General features: G+C 42.7%; 2 protein-coding genes across 4 annotated transcripts; both read left to right on the forward strand.

The window, feature by feature from the left end:
- The first annotated feature begins 8436 nt into the window (after nt 1-8436).
- atp5if1a (ATP synthase inhibitory factor subunit 1a) lies at nt 8437-10055 on the forward strand. The gene is made up of 3 exons (XM_070984837.1): nt 8437-8609; nt 9519-9631; nt 9747-10055. Exons 1-3 carry the CDS (start codon nt 8538-8540, stop codon nt 9886-9888), a joined length of 327 nt encoding a protein of 108 aa, XP_070840938.1. The 5' UTR covers nt 8437-8537; the 3' UTR covers nt 9889-10055.
- An 815-nt stretch (nt 10056-10870) lies between these two features.
- Nucleotides 10871-18384, forward strand: LOC139345792 (heterogeneous nuclear ribonucleoprotein R). 3 transcript variants are annotated; one of them, XR_011603224.1, is made up of 14 exons: nt 10871-11040; nt 11708-11868; nt 11993-12111; nt 12211-12318; nt 12433-12546; nt 12715-12891; nt 13036-13171; nt 13285-13490; nt 13573-13722; nt 13806-13927; nt 14014-14552; nt 16494-16554; nt 17508-18063; nt 18238-18384. XR_011603224.1 is itself a non-coding variant. In XM_070984632.1 (12 exons), the coding sequence occupies exons 2-12, from the start codon at nt 11712-11714 to the stop codon at nt 16526-16528; spliced, it is 1863 nt and encodes a 620-aa protein (XP_070840733.1). In that variant the 5' UTR covers nt 10871-11040; nt 11708-11711; the 3' UTR covers nt 16529-16619. The 3 variants fall into 3 exon arrangements, 2 of the variants coding, with proteins under 2 accessions (XP_070840733.1, XP_070840732.1); XM_070984632.1 differs by lacking the exons at nt 17508-18063; nt 18238-18384 and having other exon boundaries at nt 16494-16619; XM_070984631.1 differs by lacking the exons at nt 16494-16554; nt 17508-18063; nt 18238-18384 and having other exon boundaries at nt 14014-15430.
- The last annotated feature ends 584 nt before the right edge of the window (nt 18385-18968 follow it).

Below are 18968 nucleotides of genomic sequence, written 5' to 3' on the forward strand. Positions count from 1 at the left end.
ACACTTAAATTCATTTTCACATGAAAATACATGAAACTTGAATGAGACGGAACTTCTGTCTGCACCCTTCACCGTGATGCACAACTGCAAGTGGCAGGAACAGCCACACATACAGACAGTTTGTATGCAGGCACAAAGAAGCTCAGACTGTTTGTTTGTAGATATGTTTTCTCACATCTGCGTATAAGGATACCATTCTCGGAACCCATCGGCTTTAATCCGATGACGATTTAGCCGCAAAAGCCAATGTTTTGGGGACAATGTGGGACCGCACAGTAGCTAGACACCAAAACCGCTTGGTTAGGTGTAGGAAAAAGACGTGTCGTGTTGTCTGCAAGACTTCCTTTTCCGTGTTTACATTGTTTACAGTTTGATTATCCGTTTGAGACACTTTCCAAAGACATTTTTGGTAATCTCTACAAGAACATATCCACATATGAATGCAGATAAATGCTTAAAAAAAAACTAAAAACAGCTAAATTGACATTCAGACGATAGCTGGTTTAGAGATTGCATTTCAGCCAGTGCATTCTTCCTCTTTTGCCCTCTGCATAGACTGTTTACCCACATGCAATCAAAGCCCCTTCAAACGTTATTGGTCAAAACTACTTGGACTACAAACACAGACCAGAAGACTTCAAAATCTTGTCCCTTGCCTGCAGATTCTGCATTCATATGCAGATATCTGTTCATAGAGATTATAAGGACACAGCCTCTCTCTCCTTATCCGCCATTAACAAAGCAAATCCAATCAAAATCACAATAATTAGTATATGCTGATGCAGTGTCTGTGTGTGTCTGGGTGTGTGCGTGAGTGTGAATGTGTGTTACTCACATTGTGGGGACATAAATTTGTTCACACAGTCACGTTGCGGGGACTCTGCAGGGATTCTGTTGTGTTTAGAGTAAGTCTGCAGGAAATGAGTAAGTAAGTCTGTAATGTCCCCAAAAGTGATGGAAACATGACTCTGTGTGTGGGGGGAGGCCTGTATTCCTGAGGTTGTGGGGACATAAATTTGCTCTCACAGCTGCATTGTGGGGACTCGCTATCCTTATGGGGACAAAAGACAAGTCCCCATATTGTAAATCATTAAATTTTAGGGTGTAGACTTGGGCTAAGGTTAGGGTTAGACAAGCAGTGGTTATGGTTAGGGCAGTCTCCAGGAAATGACTGTAAGTTTATGTAATGTCCCCATAAATTATGGAAACACGACTGTGTGTGCCTATGTGTGTGCGCATGTGTGTGTGCGCTCATAGCATCTTAAAGCTGTCGATGACTAACCGCCCTCCACCCTCCAACACATGCTCATTAAAACACACAGCTCCTACTTGTCATCTCAACCCCCCATCCCTCCTGACTTGAGATGCAGTATCAATTAGCACCTTGCTGGCAGAAACAGCGAGGTTCTGCCTGTCTCTTAATTGAGGACTGTTGCTATAGAAACAGCAGATGCTAATCCTCAAGACGGGTGAAGAAGAGGTCTTTAAACTCCCGAAGAGAAGCGAAAGAACAGAAAGAGACGAAGCCATTTCTTTCCACAGGCAGTAACGTCTTCTTAATGATTGTCAGCAGTATGAAATTATTATAATTATGAAGTGTAGAGCAGCAGCAAGGTCAGCTCTGAATTGTTTTCATCTCTTGTAGTTAATAGCTTGGGGAAATTAAATACGATGAAAAAGAGAAGGGGAGAGAAGAACCTGAACATCTTTTTGGTTAACTCTGCATAACAGTTTGGGATTTTGTGGACGGGAGACTCATCTCAACTCGGCTAAATAGACAATTTTTCATTTTTTTTTTTCAATTTGGGACTCCATGTGCAGAATATTTTAATTTCCAAACTCATATTATTATGTTACAGTCTCCTTTCAGATTTCATTTTTTTATTCTTTATTTTTTGGTCAGTCAGGAGCAGCAGAAAAAGGTGTGAACGCAGCTTTGATGTATCAGTACCTCTTATTTTGATGCGGTGACCTTGTTAGCAAACTACTTATTTACACATCCAGCAGTTACTGTCTTTTTTTTTTTTTTACTTAAAAAAAAAAAATTTATATATATACCACACATACACATAGACAGTATTTAACCCCTGTGGCATCATTATCAACATCATTGATACCACTTGGGTCATTAGTGCCCATGGCTGTCTAACAGCATTCCAATATTCATTCTCTTGTACCTCTTTTTTAGTCTCCACCAACTCCTAAGGGAAATATCTGGTCTTTAGCTGATAATGCTCAATCATTTTCACCAGATATCTCTCTAACTGTGTCTGTCTGCTGTCTGGTGCTGAGCAGGTACTGAACTGTTCATGCTCACAGGTTTTTCACTGACTGCGTCCAAATACAAAGCTATGAGTGACCCAGAACAGAAAAGCGTGAAGGCAGCTGAACAGCTGAAACTCCTTACACAGCTCCATAAAATTGAGTGGAGCTGCAGATTCAGGTGATAATTCTCTGTAGGTTCACCACTACCAGTGACCCCTTTCGCATTGCTTTCACACTGTCCTTTGATTTTCCTTTCAGAAAAATATTATAGCTAAATGTTTTTCTAAAAAATGCCAGTGAGCATGACACGCTGACACTACAGTTTTCCAGGCTTTCACCTGGCGGACATCACTACCATTTTCTCATCCTATTCTTCTGCAACTGACAATGAGCTTTAACCTCTGTGTGGAGGGGTAAGAAAAAACTGAATTGCTGTTGACTAAACACCATTCTTGGTTTCTAATAGACTGTTTTTGAATGAACGAAATAAAAGAAACCTTGCACCTTATTGCTGAAATGGTGAGTTATTGTACTGAAGAACTAGACGCTGTCTGCAGATCACACAATATTATACAACAAGGAGAAAAGAGGGGAGCAGTGACAGTAGCTTATTGGCTGCTACTGTCGACATGCTGACACTGTAAGGTGACATTTTATCGGAGATGCTGGAAAGAAGCAGTTATTAGAGAGGTTGTTATACGATTAAGGGAATGGGTCACCAATTAAATCCCTGGAACCAGTCAATGTCTTTCAACTAGTGTCCCTGCAAGCAACCTGTGCAGCAACCAATACACAATTCCAGCAACCACACTTGGAAACAGTAGTTCATGCAAGTATTTTATCTTTAAAGGCCATTTTCAATCAGAGACGCTGATTCAAACCCGTAGCAATGTTAATTCAGAGCGTGGGTTTTTCTATTCACACCACTAATACTGACAGTATGTTAAAATGTGCAATATTAATAGTGAAAAGATGAGGTCTACCCACAAATAGGACTCAGATATCACCACAGATTTTAGCCCCTTTCTCACAGCCTTCACAGAAACTGATAGCGTTGTGCGCAAGGTACTGTGTCGTGCTGCAGAACTGTGCTGGTTTCAAGTCATTACTGGGGAACAAAACTTCAGCCCTGAAGATTATCCACATCCATTGTTTTCAGCTGCGGCACAGCATGTCCTTCAGCTCAAATGATACTCTTGTCTTTCAGAGCGTAACAGATCCGAAAGCAAGACTGTGCGACGCTGAAACCGTCGGCTTGTCTGCTTCTGATGGCTGAATTTCTCTTGAATGTCAATACATGGTCAAAGCAATCACAACCCACTCAGAGAATCAGCACATGGAGCAGGCATGATCAGATGAACTGCTGCTGTTAATATGTGTTCACACACTGAGCTGAGATAAGCACTTCCACATACAATATCAATACAAACACAATCAAAATGTCTCTCTTTCGCACACACACACACGTTCTCCTTTTCTTGCACTGTCCCTCCTGATTGGGGTGGATAAAGGATCACTGTGCCATGAACCTCGCTCTGCACGCTGCCCCCTATGTGGCTCCTCTACCCCTGAATGACAAAAAAGCAGATGTGGAGGATTACAGCTGTGTTTGTGCGTCATAGCTAAATGCCAGCGGTCTCTTGAGAGTGCCTCCCCGCAGGGTTTTACCACTTGTCTTACTTTCAGACCATATGCTAACCCCAGGGGTTGACTGGACGGGGGGACACTAATGACCAGCTTTGGTACTGATGGAATGCAAATGGCTTTCATGTTGAAGGGTGCAGGACATTTTGTACAAGAAAATCAGCTGAAACCTGGAAAGAAGTTCACCAAGGACGCGAATGAGTGACTCAATGGTTCGGCAGCAAATTATTGTGGAGACATGGAAAACAGACATTGCTTTGGAAGAGGAGATTTTTTATTTTTTATTTATTTTTTTGACATGCTAGCTGCAGCGCTATGAGTCCAGAATGACATATCCAAGGAATTATTCAGTGAAATACCTCAGCATCTATGGACTCACAGACTCATGGTCCCCAGATGATGAATCCTAATGATGATCCCCTGACTTTCCCTGCAATGCCACCATGTTGCCCTTTTTTTATGTTGAGTGAAATATCTCAGCAACTATTGAATGGATTGCCATCAAAATTTGTACACATATTCATACAAGACACTTTGGTGACCCCTTAACTTTTCATCTAGCTTCAAATACCTGCAAAACTAGTGACATTACCCCATCGGCCTCAGCTGTGCTTGTACTTGATAGCATACTGACATGCAAAGTTAAGACAGCGAACATGGTAAGCATTAAAAAATAATGTCGAACATATAACGAACATTTCGGGACAGTGCCCCTGCACCACCACCTGTACATACTGTTTTTATCATACGTATACTCCATATATTATTCACTGCCTTTTTGGACTCCTCTTCTTATCTATCTATCTATCTATCTATCTATCTATCTATCTATCTATCTATCTATCTATCTATCTATCTATCTATCTATCTATCTATTGCACCTGCTAAACATGAGCATGTTAGCATTTAGCTTGGATTACCACTCAGTGTCAAGTAAGGTCTGCTCACATTGATGTGCATCTCACTATTCCAGACAATTCTGTGTTTATACAAAGTGCCGATCATCAGTGTCAGAGATTCAAACCCTTTACATCATAACGCAGCTGTTTGTGAATGCCTCCACAGTACTTTGAGAGGTGGGGGGGGTGCGTACCAAACAACTGATTGGCTGTCTTTGGACGCACCCTTCACACTGTAATTAGTTTGCTAAGTGAGTCAATTCCACTTTAATTATTGCCAAGCTGCCTGTGACTGCAGGTAAATAATGTCTGCCACGTCTTGGCCAAAGACCTCGTATGCACGGACCACAAAGTACCTGGACCCCTTTATCAATCCTGATGGTCACCATGACAACACTGGCAACATCTAGGCAGCTCATGGGCTACAAGGAGTTTCAGCCCCAGCAGATTTAAAGAATTAGATAAGATAAATGCACATAAAGGAAACTGAGTCTTAACGCGTTTAAAGCAGCAATTAGGGTTTATAGTCACAAAATAACAGCTCACAGTTTCTTGTATTGCAATTCAAATTCAGTTACATTTCCATGTTTTGCATAAATGTGCTCCAGTTGGAGGTTCCTATGAAAGGAATGCATTTGTCATTTCAGCACGTTACTAAAGCGACTCCACACCAACACAATGCTGTCACCTCAGAAATGTGTGTTGAACAAAATGTTCACTTCCATCCCCAGAGGTGTGTCGACACGCTTTTCCCCAGAGGTGCAAATGAATTTCAGATGAGGGTGCTATTTCATGCAATTATTGATAGTGCGCTCGTAGAAGGAGGCAGATTAGAGGCATTACATGTTACGTCCAAACATGTGGATTTATGAAAGGCTGCGCCAAAAAGGCTGTTAGATTGGGCCATGCAAATATAATGTGAGTTCACATTAAATGTCATCGGAATAATGATGAAAAATAAGCTGAGAGGATATCATGGCAACATTGTAATGGAGGTCCTGGCAAGCAGAGGTTATGAAAGTGAATTGTTCATACAGGAACACTGAAGCACGTCTTGTTGTCTGTGTGACCTTACTTTGTCTTTGCTCAGGTTAGTGCTGTTGCCAGGATACTATTTCCTATGGCAACACTTGAGCCGGCGAGGTGAGCAGCTCTGAAAGGATCCAGATAACTGGCTGCTCTGTATCCTGTGGACCGGAAGTCCCTACATGACCACAGACAACCGTGCACAGACTTGCACGGTCGTGCACAAACACAGCCCTCAAAGTTCAGTTTGCTTCAGTGTGGAAGCTGAGATTTTCTTCCAGACATGACAAAATGACTTCTGGTTCAATTCACACCTCAGTGGTCATTTTACATGTGTATGGAAATTATCCATGTGTCCATCAATTTAGGAACAAGGGCACTCCCCTCGTATCCTTTTTTGAAGGATTGCTCTGTGTCTTTGCCAAGTTATCTTTCTTTCTAACGATTGTCACAGTGGAGTTATGTGACGAATGCAGCTACCTTCGCGAGCCTGCTCTCCAATCATGATTATTGTCTGCAATATTCATTGTTCTATATGAAACTCAATTTCCGTCCTCATTCATACGAAATGAGAGCAGCACTTGCCGTCGTCCATTCCAGAGGATTCTTTTGTATGAATGCTATATGAATGGCAGGTTGTTCCATATGCACTGCAACACACAGCAGATGATCTCCATCTGTACGAGAGCATACTGCCACCATTTGTTGCAAAGGCGTTACTGCCTCAGCTGTGCAGTTTCCTCTCAGTGACGAGCAAATGTGTATAGTGATGCCCAGATGTATCTTCAAGTGTCCAAATTTAACCTGGAAAAGCAAGAGACCTCCTCTACTTCCAAGATAAACTGTGCAAGTGTTTTCTCCTTTACCCTGTTGAACAACCTCCACATTGTGTAGCTTTTCTCGTCTTCTCTTTCCTTCCTCTATATTTACAAACCAAGGATGCTGCGTTACAGAACCCAGTGACGCAACAAGTTTGCATCCATTTCTTTTCACAGGAGCTTCCAGATCATCGCGGTCATTGCTGAGCAGCTTGAAAGGGTGCAGCGCGTCACCACAACAGCCCCATGCCTACGCTCGCTCATTGACCATCAACTCTGCTGGATTCATCCCTTTTCTGCTGGATAACAGGGGAGTGTCAGGGGCGCTGAGCTCATACAACACTGTGCCGGGATGAGCATTGTCTGGCAGGGAGGACTCTTCATCACTGGGACTCCATTATGATGACTCATTTGTACTAAGCACCCACCACCTCTCTTTAATGTACAAAGCTTCCCTTTGTGTAGCTGAGTGTGTCTCATCCAGCACTTGAGAGATGAGCATTGAGTCTCATCCTTTTGAACAATGAGGCCACAACATATATTGTCAGATTGGCGTAGAGTTTGTCAACAGTGGTTGCAAAGTATGAGCTTGAAATTAATGAGAGCAATCAATAGATAGATATGATAACACAAAGGAGGGGAAATCTGTCTATCAGTGCATCAGGCAGGTTTAAAAAATCAGTGAAAGACAATGGTGCTGCTAGCTTTAAATCCCTGGTTGAAAAGGTGAATAGATTAAACAGCTTAACATGATGTTTCATACAACTTAGCACTGTGAGAGAATCACAGAATTTAAGAAAATCTTATACTCATACTGTTTGGTTACAGCAACAAGAGAAGTTTATTGAACTATTGCATGAAAACTGAGAAACGCTTTATTTTATGGGTCACTGATTTCTTCCTTTTTTCCAAGAAGTTTCTTGGAAAGATCATGCAATTTGTTGCTAATAGGGAAAATGGGGACAGCGCTCAATTAACACACTTCCGATTAATGAATTATAATTTACTTGTCTAGTCTAGATATTCTGTTAGTCAGTGCACAGCAGGTCAGTCATCCATCCATCCATCCATTATCTATACCGCCTATCCCTTTCGGGGTTGCGGGGGGCTGGAGCCTATCCCAGCTACAATGGGCGAGAGGCAGGGTACACCCTGAACTGGTCGCCAGCCGATTGCAGGGACAAACAACCATTCACACTCACACTCACACCTACGGACAATTTAGAGTCATCAATTAACCTAATGAGCATGTTTTTGGTCTGTGGGAGGAAGCCGGAGTACCCGGAGAGAACCCACGCATGCACGGGAAGAACATGCAAACTTCACACAGAAAGGCCCCGTCTGACCCGGGGATCGAACCGGCAACCTTCTTGCTGTGAGGCACGCGCACTACCTGCTGCGCCACCGTGCAGCCCGCAGGTCAGTCAAACATGTTAAAATGTGACTTTTTTCTAAAGGCAAGCAATCCAAAATATATGAATAATTAAGTTTCTGCAATTAAATGAAAAATGCAATTTTACTTACATTTTTACTCAAAGGAAATAACTGTTTTTCTTGTAATTAAGTGACATTTTCATTGCAGGACTTTTTTCATAATAGACTATTTTACAGTGCGGTACTATTACTTATGCATTGGTAAAGGATGTGAATAGTTCCTCCACCACTAACCACAGCTGAAAATCTCAAGCGAAAAAGCCACAGTACATCACCATTGCAGCTCCCACTCCTCGCCGCATGGTGGCAGCAACGACTTACACATAAATAAGGCGCTTGCCGCCACGCCCATATGAGACGTTTTGCTCAAATTTCCGCATTTTTGGCAAGGAGCGTTAGAAACGAGAATTTTTTTCTCTCCTGCAGGAGTTTCATTCAGTAGTATCCAATAATGTCAAGGCTTCTTCTGACAGCAAACCTGAGGAGATGCGTCGCCTCTCAGATTAGAATGGCATCTGATCAGGTAAACCGCGGTGACAGTGACGTTTACAGTGTTAGCATTAGCTTGCTAATGTCTGCAAAGTTGTTATTCAGGGATGAAACCTTATGAGGCTAGCAAGGCAGGCTAGTTGCTAACTTGTGTAGTCGTCTTATGGAGCTAGTTCATCGATGGCTTTTCTGAAAACGTAGCAATAAAGTAAATATGTATGCACGTAAAGACTGCAGCATATGTCTAATGGCTCCCACATGTAGCTAATCGTCCACTCTGACATTAAAAGTTGCTGTGTTATCGTTACTGGATAGGTGCTCTCCTGTGTTATGTAATGACACAGTTAAACATTATTGAACAATGTAGAACAGTGGCATTTGGAGATTTGTACACAGCTAGCTCAAAAATGAATACATTAAGAAAAACATCCAGTGCGCTTCGTCGTGTCTACCAGAGGAGTGATGGAGGGTTTGTTTTGGTTTGTGCTCAAGAGATTGTTTAAAGGTTGGCTGTTAGAGCCTATGCTATATATATGTGTGTGTGTGTGTGTGTGTGTGTGTGTGTGTGTGTGTGTGTGTGTGTGTGTATAGCATAAGCTTAACACCATGTATTGAGAGAAATGAAATGACATTAAATAGTTCACCAAAGCAATTACTGCAGAAACATCAGCAGTAAATCAGCAGGTGAAGTGGTTTAATTTTAGACTTACAACAGATATACTTTTGTATTTACTTATGCATTTGTTACACAGGTAAAAGCTATGCAATGAAATAGACAAGCAAACTTCATTGACTTAAGCATGAGAGGGTCCTTTGAATCTGAAAAGTAAATTCTGTTGCACACCTGAAGACAGGCCCAGGAATAATATCTGCTGTATATTGTGAGTGAGCCTCTTTCTCATATGTGAATTGTGATGAAAAATATTCCCCCTGCTTATTCCAGCTTGGTGAGTTGGGCAAGGGAGCAGGCAAAGGTGGAGGCGGAGGAGGCTCTGTGAGGGAGGCAGGTGGTGCATTTGGAAAGCGAGAAGTAGCGGAGGAGGAGCGGTACTTCAGGTGAGAAGCGTGCAGCCATATTGGTAATCTCACTGTTGATGGCTCATGCCAGTATAGCCTTGGTTTTCTGCAAGATTTTTAACCCAGTTTCTCTTCACGTTGTTTCCACCTGCAGGCAAAAGGAGAAGGAGCAGATGGAAGCGCTGAGGAAGCATCACGCAGAGGAGATTGAGCACCACAAAAAAGAGATTGAGCGCCTACAGAAGGAGATCGACCGCCACAAGGGCAAAATCAGAAGGTTGAAACATGATGACTGATGCTGAGAAGCCTGTTATCGTTTCTCTTCCTGAGAGTCCGCCCGCTTTATTTGCCAAGTCAGTGATCAGCAGATATCGAGTGATTTACTGCTGGTCGAGGCAGGTCCTGTATGAGACTTCATACTGACATCATGAATAGTAGAACAATAAAGTTCTTAATTTTTGAACGTGAGCGTAACGCCTTGTTTGTCCCCTTTGTTTGTTGTCAGAATGTCAGTTGTACTTTGAATAACTGTGTGTGTTAGATTAGTCCTGTATGTAGTATGTGCAGAAACAGTAAATTCCATTGGACTGCTGCTGGACAGCTGATGGTGAAGCGCTTGTTTTCTTTCATTGCGCTGCGCTTATGTACATGTATTTACTACAGTCCCAGGTAAAATGTAGGATTTGAGCAGTTTATGTTCCAGACTTAAGGGTTAAGAGTTATGCTGACAAAGAGAACACCAATGTATTTAGGTGAAATTATGTCAAATCCCTGCAAATTCTAATGTGCTAAGACTCAAGGGCAGTCCTGTAAGTCTCAGAGATGTAGACAATCTTTATATAAAATTTTGTGGACAGTGTTATAGCTACCAGTTCATGTAGGCATTCAAGGGCATGAAACAGATCAACAAAAATGGAAAAGATGTTTTTACATATTAATCTTAACTAAAAAAAATACATCTCATCCAAAAGCATCAAAGCGGGAAGTGTGATGTCTGTAATGAAATGGAGATCATGCCATCTTTGTTTGTCCTAATTATGCAGATGACAGCTGTAACTTAACAAGGATCAAAACACCATCAAATAACCTTCCTAAGGACTTCTGGAAATTCAGTTTTTCAGCATGTGTTTACCAACAATTCTGCATCTTTACAGTTAGTGGCGATAAAGAGCTCCGCCCGGTTGCACTTCACCATTAAAAGAAGACGAAGAAGAAGACGTCAAAACGAACACACCCGCCCCACTGCGCGTTTTCCGTCCAATTCTCGCGATGATTCCTGAGCGGTGGCGTTGTTCGGGCGAGCCGACGACGAGACCGTAGCTGTCTGGAAATTTGTCTCGTGTGTTGAGATTCAAACGTATTCTTCATATCAGACATTTTTGTACGTCCGACAAGTTAATCGTTCCACATTTTAACACACGCCACTGTTAGTGTCCTGAATTAGACTGGTAAGTTTGGCTAACTGTCTGTTTGCACCTTGCACGGAGCGTGTGTTTGATTTGTGAAAGGTGTCTGCACGGCGAGGCCTTCGTATAAGCCCGTTAGCCAACCAGCAAGCTAGCCAGTGTTACTGTCAGCTCAAGATGAGAAAAACACCTTGGAGAGCTATTTTGCTCTGAAAATTATGAAAACCTTCTGTCTGTAGAAAACGCGTCCGGCCAGTGAGCATTCAAGTTAAACGTAATAATAAAATCTCCACCTCGCTAGCTAGCAAGCTGCATGTGAAGGGGGCGGGACGGTGGCTGTCGGTGGTTTCTTCAAGTGACCGGGTTATGTTACCGGACAGTACCTGAACGTTCTCATATCAGTTTCAGTTATTAAATAGCATTTTTTTAAATATCAAATCCAAGTCCTGATACACTGCTGTTCCCATTTTTAGACATGTCCTGTGTTATTGTTTCACATGCGGTTGCTTTGGTCCTCAACTAAAAATCCAGCAACATCCATCTACCTGTAAACAAGTTGGGTTATAATAGTAATATAAAGCCTGTCTCTTTAATGAAACTATAGATATTCTATTTTTCAGGTAATGAAAGTGGTATTTGTTGAACAATCCTTATTAAGATAATGAAATTCTTATGTTGAGAGTCTGAATGAGGAGTTTTTGTGTTACAGGAGAATGGCTGCCGCTGAGGTGAACGGTAGTTCTGCCCCGGCGAAGGAAGAAGAGGAGCCCATGGATGTGACAACAACACACACAGAGAACTACCAGACGCTCCTTGATGCAGGGCTGCCACAGAAAGTGGCTGAAAGTCTAGATAACATCTTCCAGACAGGTGGGTGAAGGATGTTTTTACCCAAACCGCTTGAAAATGTCATATTCACAAGCTGTGCTGGAGTACTAAAGGTGTCCACTGCTACTGAGCCTGGTGATGAACGAACGTGTTTTTCTGATCGTAGGCTTGGTGGCGTATGTTGACCTTGATGAAAGGGCCATTGATGCACTACGGGAGTTTAACGAGGAGGGGGCGCTTACAGTGCTGCAGCAATTCAAAGAGAGCGACCTGTCCCATGTACAGGTAACCACGCAGATGGATTACATCCCTCTTTGTCTTTGAGAGGAGTTTCATGTGGATGATTTTGATAAGTGATAATATCTCTTTTGTCTTTTCATGTAGAATAAAAGTGCTTTCCTTTGTGGAGTCATGAAGACTTACAGACAGAGAGAAAAACAAGGGAGTAAAGTACAGGAGTCCACCAAGGGCCCAGATGAGGCAAAAATAAAGGTAAACAAAGTCATGTGGCTATGTTGTATTGAACGTCAGTGTGAGTGTCTCATAAACATGCCTCTGCAGCCATGCAGCTCAGTTCATGTTTTGGTTATTTTTTATGTTTTTCAGGCTCTGTTGGAGCGGACGGGATACACCCTGGATGTCACCACAGGGCAGAGAAAATATGGAGGTCCTCCACCTGAGGATGTGTTCAAAGGAACGCAACCAGGGATTGGAACTGAGGTAGCATTATTTTTTTATTCATTTATTTATTTTGGTTATTATTTTCAAGGCTCTGGTGTTTTAAATCAGGGAAGACAGGTTTGTCCTGCACTATCATTCAGGAATCCTACATCATGCTGTAAATCGTGCTTTACAAATCCTTACACCTGTCCACCTCTTTCTCGTCAGGTGTTTGTTGGAAAAATCCCAAGGGATTTGTATGAAGATGAGCTGGTGCCGCTCTTTGAGTCTGCCGGTCCCATCTGGGACCTCAGGTTAATGATGGACCCTCTCTCTGGTCAGAACAGAGGTTACGCCTTCATCACATACTGCAATAAGGATGATGCCCAAAAGGCTGTGAAGCTTGTAAGTAAAGCAGAAGCGTATCAGAAGAATCACATCAAAACACAGAACAACTGGAATTTTTAAAGGCGCAATCTTGACTGGATTATTACTTTAAAGACATAAAGAATTCAAGCTTTCACACAGTTTTTGTCCCTTTATTTTCAGTGTGATAACCATGAAATCCGCCCCGGCAAGTACTTGGGAGTGTGTATATCTGTTGCAAACAATCGCCTGTTTGTCGGATCAATTCCAAAGAACAAGACACGAGAGAGTATATTGGAAGACTTTGGCAAAGTTACAGGTCAGTTTCAGAAGCACACAAGTGGATTTGTGTCAGAAACTCATTAAAACAAATCAGTCTTAATGGGCAATAGGCATGCTGGAAGTCAGAGATGTTATTGTTCTGTCATACAGAGGGTCTCCAGGAGGTGATTTTGTACCACCAGCCAGATGACAAGAAGAAGAACCGTGGCTTCTGTTTCCTGGAGTATGAGGACCACAAGTCTGCAGCACAGGCTCGTCGCCGCCTGATGAGCGGCAAGGTCAAGGTGTGGGGGAACCCCGTCACTGTGGAGTGGGCTGACCCTGTCGCTGAGCCAGACCCAGAGGTCATGGCCAAGGTTAGCAAAACTCATGTCCCCTTAAAACACAACAAGCATGCTTTACAGGGTAACAAACATCCTGGTTTTATTATCTTAACAGGTCAAGGTACTCTTTGTAAGGAAGCTGGCCACAGCGGTGACCGAAGAGCTTCTGGAAAAGACCTTCTCTCAGTTTGGAAAGCTGGAGCGAGTGAAGAAATTGAAAGACTACGCTTTTGTCCATTTTGAAGAAAGGGATGCTGCTGTAAAGGTGGGTTTTCACTCTGCGGACAAGGTACCGTGCACGTCCGATGATTCTGTGTGTTACAATGAAGGCTTGTTTTGTTCAATCAGGCGATGGATGAGATGAATGGGAAGGAGCTAGGAGGAGAGGAAATTGAGATCGTCCTGGCAAAGCCCCCAGACAAGAAGAGGAAAGAGCGCCAAGCAGCTCGGCAGACCACCAGGAATGCAGGGTGAGGGAGCGAGACGTGACAGATGAGCTGCCAAGCTTACTGACATGAGGAGTTCATTAAATGTAACATTATCCTCCCCTCCGCAGGTATGACGACTACTACTACTACCCACCTCCACGCATGCCCCCACCAGGCCGAGGCAGGGGTCGTGGCGGCCGAGGGGGCTATGCCTATCCACCAGATTACTATGGCTATGAAGACTACTATGATGACTACTATGGCTACGACTATCATGACTACCGTGGTGGCTATGAAGACCCTTACTACGGCTACGAAGACGTGTACAGCATGAGGGGCCGTGGTACTCGTCCCAGCAGGGGGGGACCTCCTCCACCTAGGGCTCGTGGAGCGCCGCCGGCACGTGGTCGTGGCGGCTACGCCCAAAGAGGGCCACCCCTCGGTGGACCGAGGGGGGGCCGAGGAGGCCGGGGAGCCCCTTTCCAGCCGCAGAGGGGCCGCGGTCCTCGCGGGGCCAGGGGCAATCGCGGAGGTAACGTCGGCGGAAAGAGGAAGGCAGACGTGTTTAACCAGCCTGACTCCAAGCGCCGCCAGACCAACAACCAACAGAACTGGGGGTCCCAGCCCATCGCCCAGCAGCCCCTGCAGCAAGGGGCCGACTATTCCGGTAACTATGGTTACAGTAATGACACCATGGAGTTTTCACAGGATTCTTATGGGCAGCAGTGGAAGTAGATGCACCACAAGGTATTTGGCAAAGTGACAACAAAAAAAGAGAAAAACAACGATAAAAAGAAAAAAAACAGGAGATTGGCCACAATTTTTTGATTGACTTTTTATTCTTCATCCCTCATGAAATAAAAAAATCTGTACATATCTCAGAAAAAAGGACAGACCCCAGAATTGGCTCAGGATGATTGGCTGGAAAGCCTTTTGGCTGAAGAAGTGAACGTAACCGTTGTGGTGAACCATTTCTTACTCCTACGGTTACATTGGGACACGTGTCTTTAAAAAACACACAAAATACTTTTATTGTTACGTTTTGTTCCTGATTCTTTTAAAGCCAACAATGAACATTTACAAAAAAGTGGACATTCATTCTCAAAAGTCTGAGAGGACATTAAATAATGTTATTTGCCTTGCAGGAAGTTTTTGTCCATGCCCCTTTCCTCCTTCCCCTTCTTGTACTCCCTTTCTTTGTGGTTTCTCATAGTTGCTTAGGGACTTGCTTGTAAATAAATGCATATGGTTAGAGCTTCATACTTCATTTTTTTTGCAATGGTGGAGAAAAGAATCCACAGGAAGGAAGAAGTCAAGTTTTGTAATGTTCAAAGTGTATGCCTAGCATCTAGAGGTAGACAAATTGTGTTTTTTTTAAAAACTGATACCATAACTTCCAATGTTTTATTTGAACTTGCCCAATAGAGTTTGGTTTGGCTTACCTTAAGAGCCATAGCAGTTTGTTCTGATGTTCTTTGTATTTATAACTTTTACGTTTGTTCCGTTTCAATAAAACTCAGCTGAGCATCAGTCAATTGTCAGATACTCAAATTCAGTGTTGTCATTCAGTATTTGATTTGATTTTTACCTCAAATTCTCTTATTTGGATGAAGATCTTCTTTTCCAAGTCTTTCTTTTTTTGCTTTTTTCGCCTCAGAGGATAATCACAAAAGACTGAAATTGTGCAATCAGACAACGGGACAAGAGAATTTGAAAGGTGTTTGGATGATAAAATGATTAAACAGGATTTTAACCCTTTATTTTCCAGTGCACGTTGCATCAGGGTACAGTCATTTCCTGCACCCAGCATTTAGAAAGTGAATATCACAGCGATACCAACAACTATTAAAGGACCAAACTGTAATTTTGATTTCTTGCAGTTACTCAAGATTGCGCCTGTCTTTAAAATGTGTGTGCACAGGTCAACAGTGTATGCTTTTGTGAGCTTCAACCTACGCTGACTAAATGCTTCTCTCTGCCATTCACGAAGAAAGGAAGCGCTTCGTATTGGTAACGGATGCTTAGTGAATTATTACTATTTACACTCAAGTACAAGTATTGTAATTTCCACTTTTCCTCACATGGTTCCCATCTATATTGTTACATCTTCAAGTTTAGAGCTGCAGCCACTGAAATGCGTAATAATGCACGAGTAAATGTGTTTTTCCCCCCTGAACGCTTAACATAAATGGTGTCCATTGAGACAGGTTGACATCAGCTGAAGCATACACTGTGCACACCTGTTCACACACGCTTTAAAGACGAGGCAGATCTTGGATAACGGTGAGATGTCACTTGCGCTGGTATGGTCCTGTTCTAACACCTTTCCGACAGATAGAACAGCACATTTGACTTTGAATGTATTTGTATACTGAGCTGTCTCCAATTCATTTTTGTTGTTTAATTTCCAAAATCTGCACATCATCCGTTCTCTCCTTTTGAAGACACCAAGGATCTGATCATCCAAAGGGTTAAAATTCTTAAACCGTGCCTCCGCCTGTCAGTTTGTTTGCCATGACAAAGTGTTAGTAGCTTCTGCCTTTTTTGGTACCATGGTATCATTGTATTTTGTTTCATGGTGTCTGTCCTCTTATTCCAACCTGCCTAGGTGGAGAAGCATTGAGAGCGGAACCACTAGAATGAGGAACTCACCTGAACGGTACTCAAGGGTGAGCTAGCCTTGCACAGAGTACTGTCTCCTCTCCTGTAGCTAATTGTAATCACTGGAAAAAAACACTATCCATAATTCCACTTTGCTCTTTTTATTGTTTCATTACTAATATACCTGTACAACAAATCAAGCTTTAAAAAAAAAAAAAATCAGTTGGAGTATGATTTTTTTTTCCCCAGCTATGAAGAGCACAAGTCACTAAGTTGACTGAGGAATCATTGGAAATATTAAAATTGGGTCACCAGGATGTTTCTGGGGTTTAGAGAACACATGAACGCTGCATTTTTCCTTCCCAGACAAAAGCCAAATGAAAAGTCGTGCGCAATTTTAAGAGCCAAATGGCTGCTTCTTAAGACTGGATTAAACAGCCAGAAGGCAGACAGTCAAGGATTGGGAAAGCGCTATAAACCCCAAAACCCTGCAAACACCTGTTGCCTGTCTTGGCTTACTGCACCAAAATCACCTCGGCTGTCTGCACACATTCTGTGAATGGAGGGTGATGGTGGATATTTCCCTTCCTACGCCGCTAGAGGTAGCAGTTCCACACCAGCACGACTAGAGGGCCTTTATTCTTTAATCTGACGCTCCATTTATTGGTCATTATCTGAGTTGGAAAGGTGTTGATCAATAGGTCAATATTGGCTACAGGAGCTGCTTTTCAAGTGCATTCAAAAATCAGCGGGGATACTGAATTGAATATTGGTAAAATTGGCTGATGGTGGAACAATGGCTGTGCTTCAAAACTGAAGTATGTACCCTATAATGCCACAAGATGGCACTATTTATATTGCACAGGTAAGACTGACAGGGAGCACAGCATTACAACAGAGAGCTAATTGTATCCACTGACACACAGTTTGGTTTGCATTGAAGTGCCAGCAAATGCTGGAGTGACCTTTTACAGTGTCTCATATCAGAACTGTGTCTTTATATGTTGCCTCTTGTCAGCAGGCAGTAAAGGAGCTGCCCCCCATCCATGTGAATGAGTTCACACTAATGGAAGGGACTGATTGGTAAGATTGTTCATTATCTGAACTAATGCTCAGAAAGTCTCCACATGTTTGTATTTTTAAATTCTGTTACATCTTAAAACATGATGTTTGATGTCCTAGTTGTTGTCTCTAGTTGTCCCTTTATGACCTCTTTACTTCCCAGAGTCAGTAAGTTCTCCAAGTTTGCTTTGCAGAATATAACTGGGCATTGAGTCATAAGTCATACAAGCACATGCATTTTCAGTTGGAGATATGTTGCATCGTGTTAAAGATGATACAGTCTCATGATTCTGGTCATGTTGTCGGTGCTGATGCTTATAAACTGACCGACCATCACTTGTTAATGCACCTGTCTGTGTGGCTCTCTTCTAGTTCTCAGTCAGGAGACAGTTCTGCACAGGCTGCGAGCTGGACCCATCACAGGGTTTCACCTCCCTCAGTGACCCACTTAGTGGACCATATGCATGAGGTCCAGCACACACGGGAAGCTTTACAGCTCAGCTGAGAAGACACAGGTGAGAAATAATTGTGGATTAGTGCAACTACTCTAATTGCAGAAAGCTTTGGCTTGTGGCTTGCTAAATGTAAATGTCATATTTTTATTGATTGATCCATCTTCAATATGTACCTATGTAGTACATTAGTCTTGCGAGCTGTCTGTAGTCTAAATGTCTTCCCACTCACTGCAGACGCGAGGGAGGACACAGTAGATGGACATGTGATGATCCACAGCTCCGTCCATCCAGCAGACTGCTGCTTCCTTATCCAGCAGGATTATTTCTGTAAAGGGAAATTATCTGTTGCTGTTGATTGCTCAATACATTTTATTACCAATCAAATGTGTGTGCTTTGTGTATTTATATTTATAGTGTGTTTTAACTACTTTTTCTAGTATTGTGGACTCAGTCATATTTCATTACAGACAGTAATAGTCATTTTAATGTTCTTATCAGTAATTGTTTCTACAGTCAATGATTAAACGTTTCTTATTGCAAACTACACCAGTCAAACCGATGAAAAGGGGGGTGGGCGTGTTCACGTAATGGGCGGAACACTGTCACCTGTCCGTGGCCTACCTGTGCCACTGCACTGTGCTCGCCCTTTCCTACCTAATCGTAGCTAAATGTTGATGCAGGTGAGTTTGGGTGGGTCCAGATTGGACGAGCTTCGTCGTAAAAGTCGGGTTAAACGTTGTGATTTAAAATCAATGGCCGAATTTTTTTGAGCCTTTGGGTCGAAATGAATTTGCAGGCAGCTAAACCAGGAGCTCGAGGAGGCTTTGCTGAGGTCCCCTGAAGAGGTTGCAGATTTTCTAATAAGGTTGTTCACATCGTGTAGGTACAGAACATCGCAGGAAACACACAAGGTGCTTACTTGATGCCGCTTAAACTTGTGATCATGAACCAGAGAAACACCGTTA

The sequence above is a fragment of the Chaetodon trifascialis genome, chromosome 17 (assembly GCF_039877785.1).
Source record: "Chaetodon trifascialis isolate fChaTrf1 chromosome 17, fChaTrf1.hap1, whole genome shotgun sequence".
Lineage (NCBI taxonomy): Eukaryota > Metazoa > Chordata > Actinopteri > Chaetodontiformes > Chaetodontidae > Chaetodon > Chaetodon trifascialis.

Coding starts and splice junctions, on each gene's coding strand:
- atp5if1a (XM_070984837.1), top strand. CDS start 8,538: ATGTCAAGGCTTCTTCTGACAGCAAACCTGAGGAGATGCGTCGCCTCT. Junction 8,610..9,518: donor TTAGAATGGCATCTGATCAG/GTAAACCGCGGT, acceptor TGCTTATTCCAG/CTTGGTGAGTTGGGCAAGGG. Junction 9,632..9,746: donor GAGGAGGAGCGGTACTTCAG/GTGAGAAGCGTG, acceptor TTCCACCTGCAG/GCAAAAGGAGAAGGAGCAGA.
- LOC139345792 (XM_070984631.1), top strand. CDS start 11,712: ATGGCTGCCGCTGAGGTGAACGGTAGTTCTGCCCCGGCGAAGGAAGAA. Junction 12,112..12,210: donor GCGACCTGTCCCATGTACAG/GTAACCACGCAG, acceptor CTTTTCATGTAG/AATAAAAGTGCTTTCCTTTG. Junction 12,892..13,035: donor CCCAAAAGGCTGTGAAGCTT/GTAAGTAAAGCA, acceptor CTTTATTTTCAG/TGTGATAACCATGAAATCCG.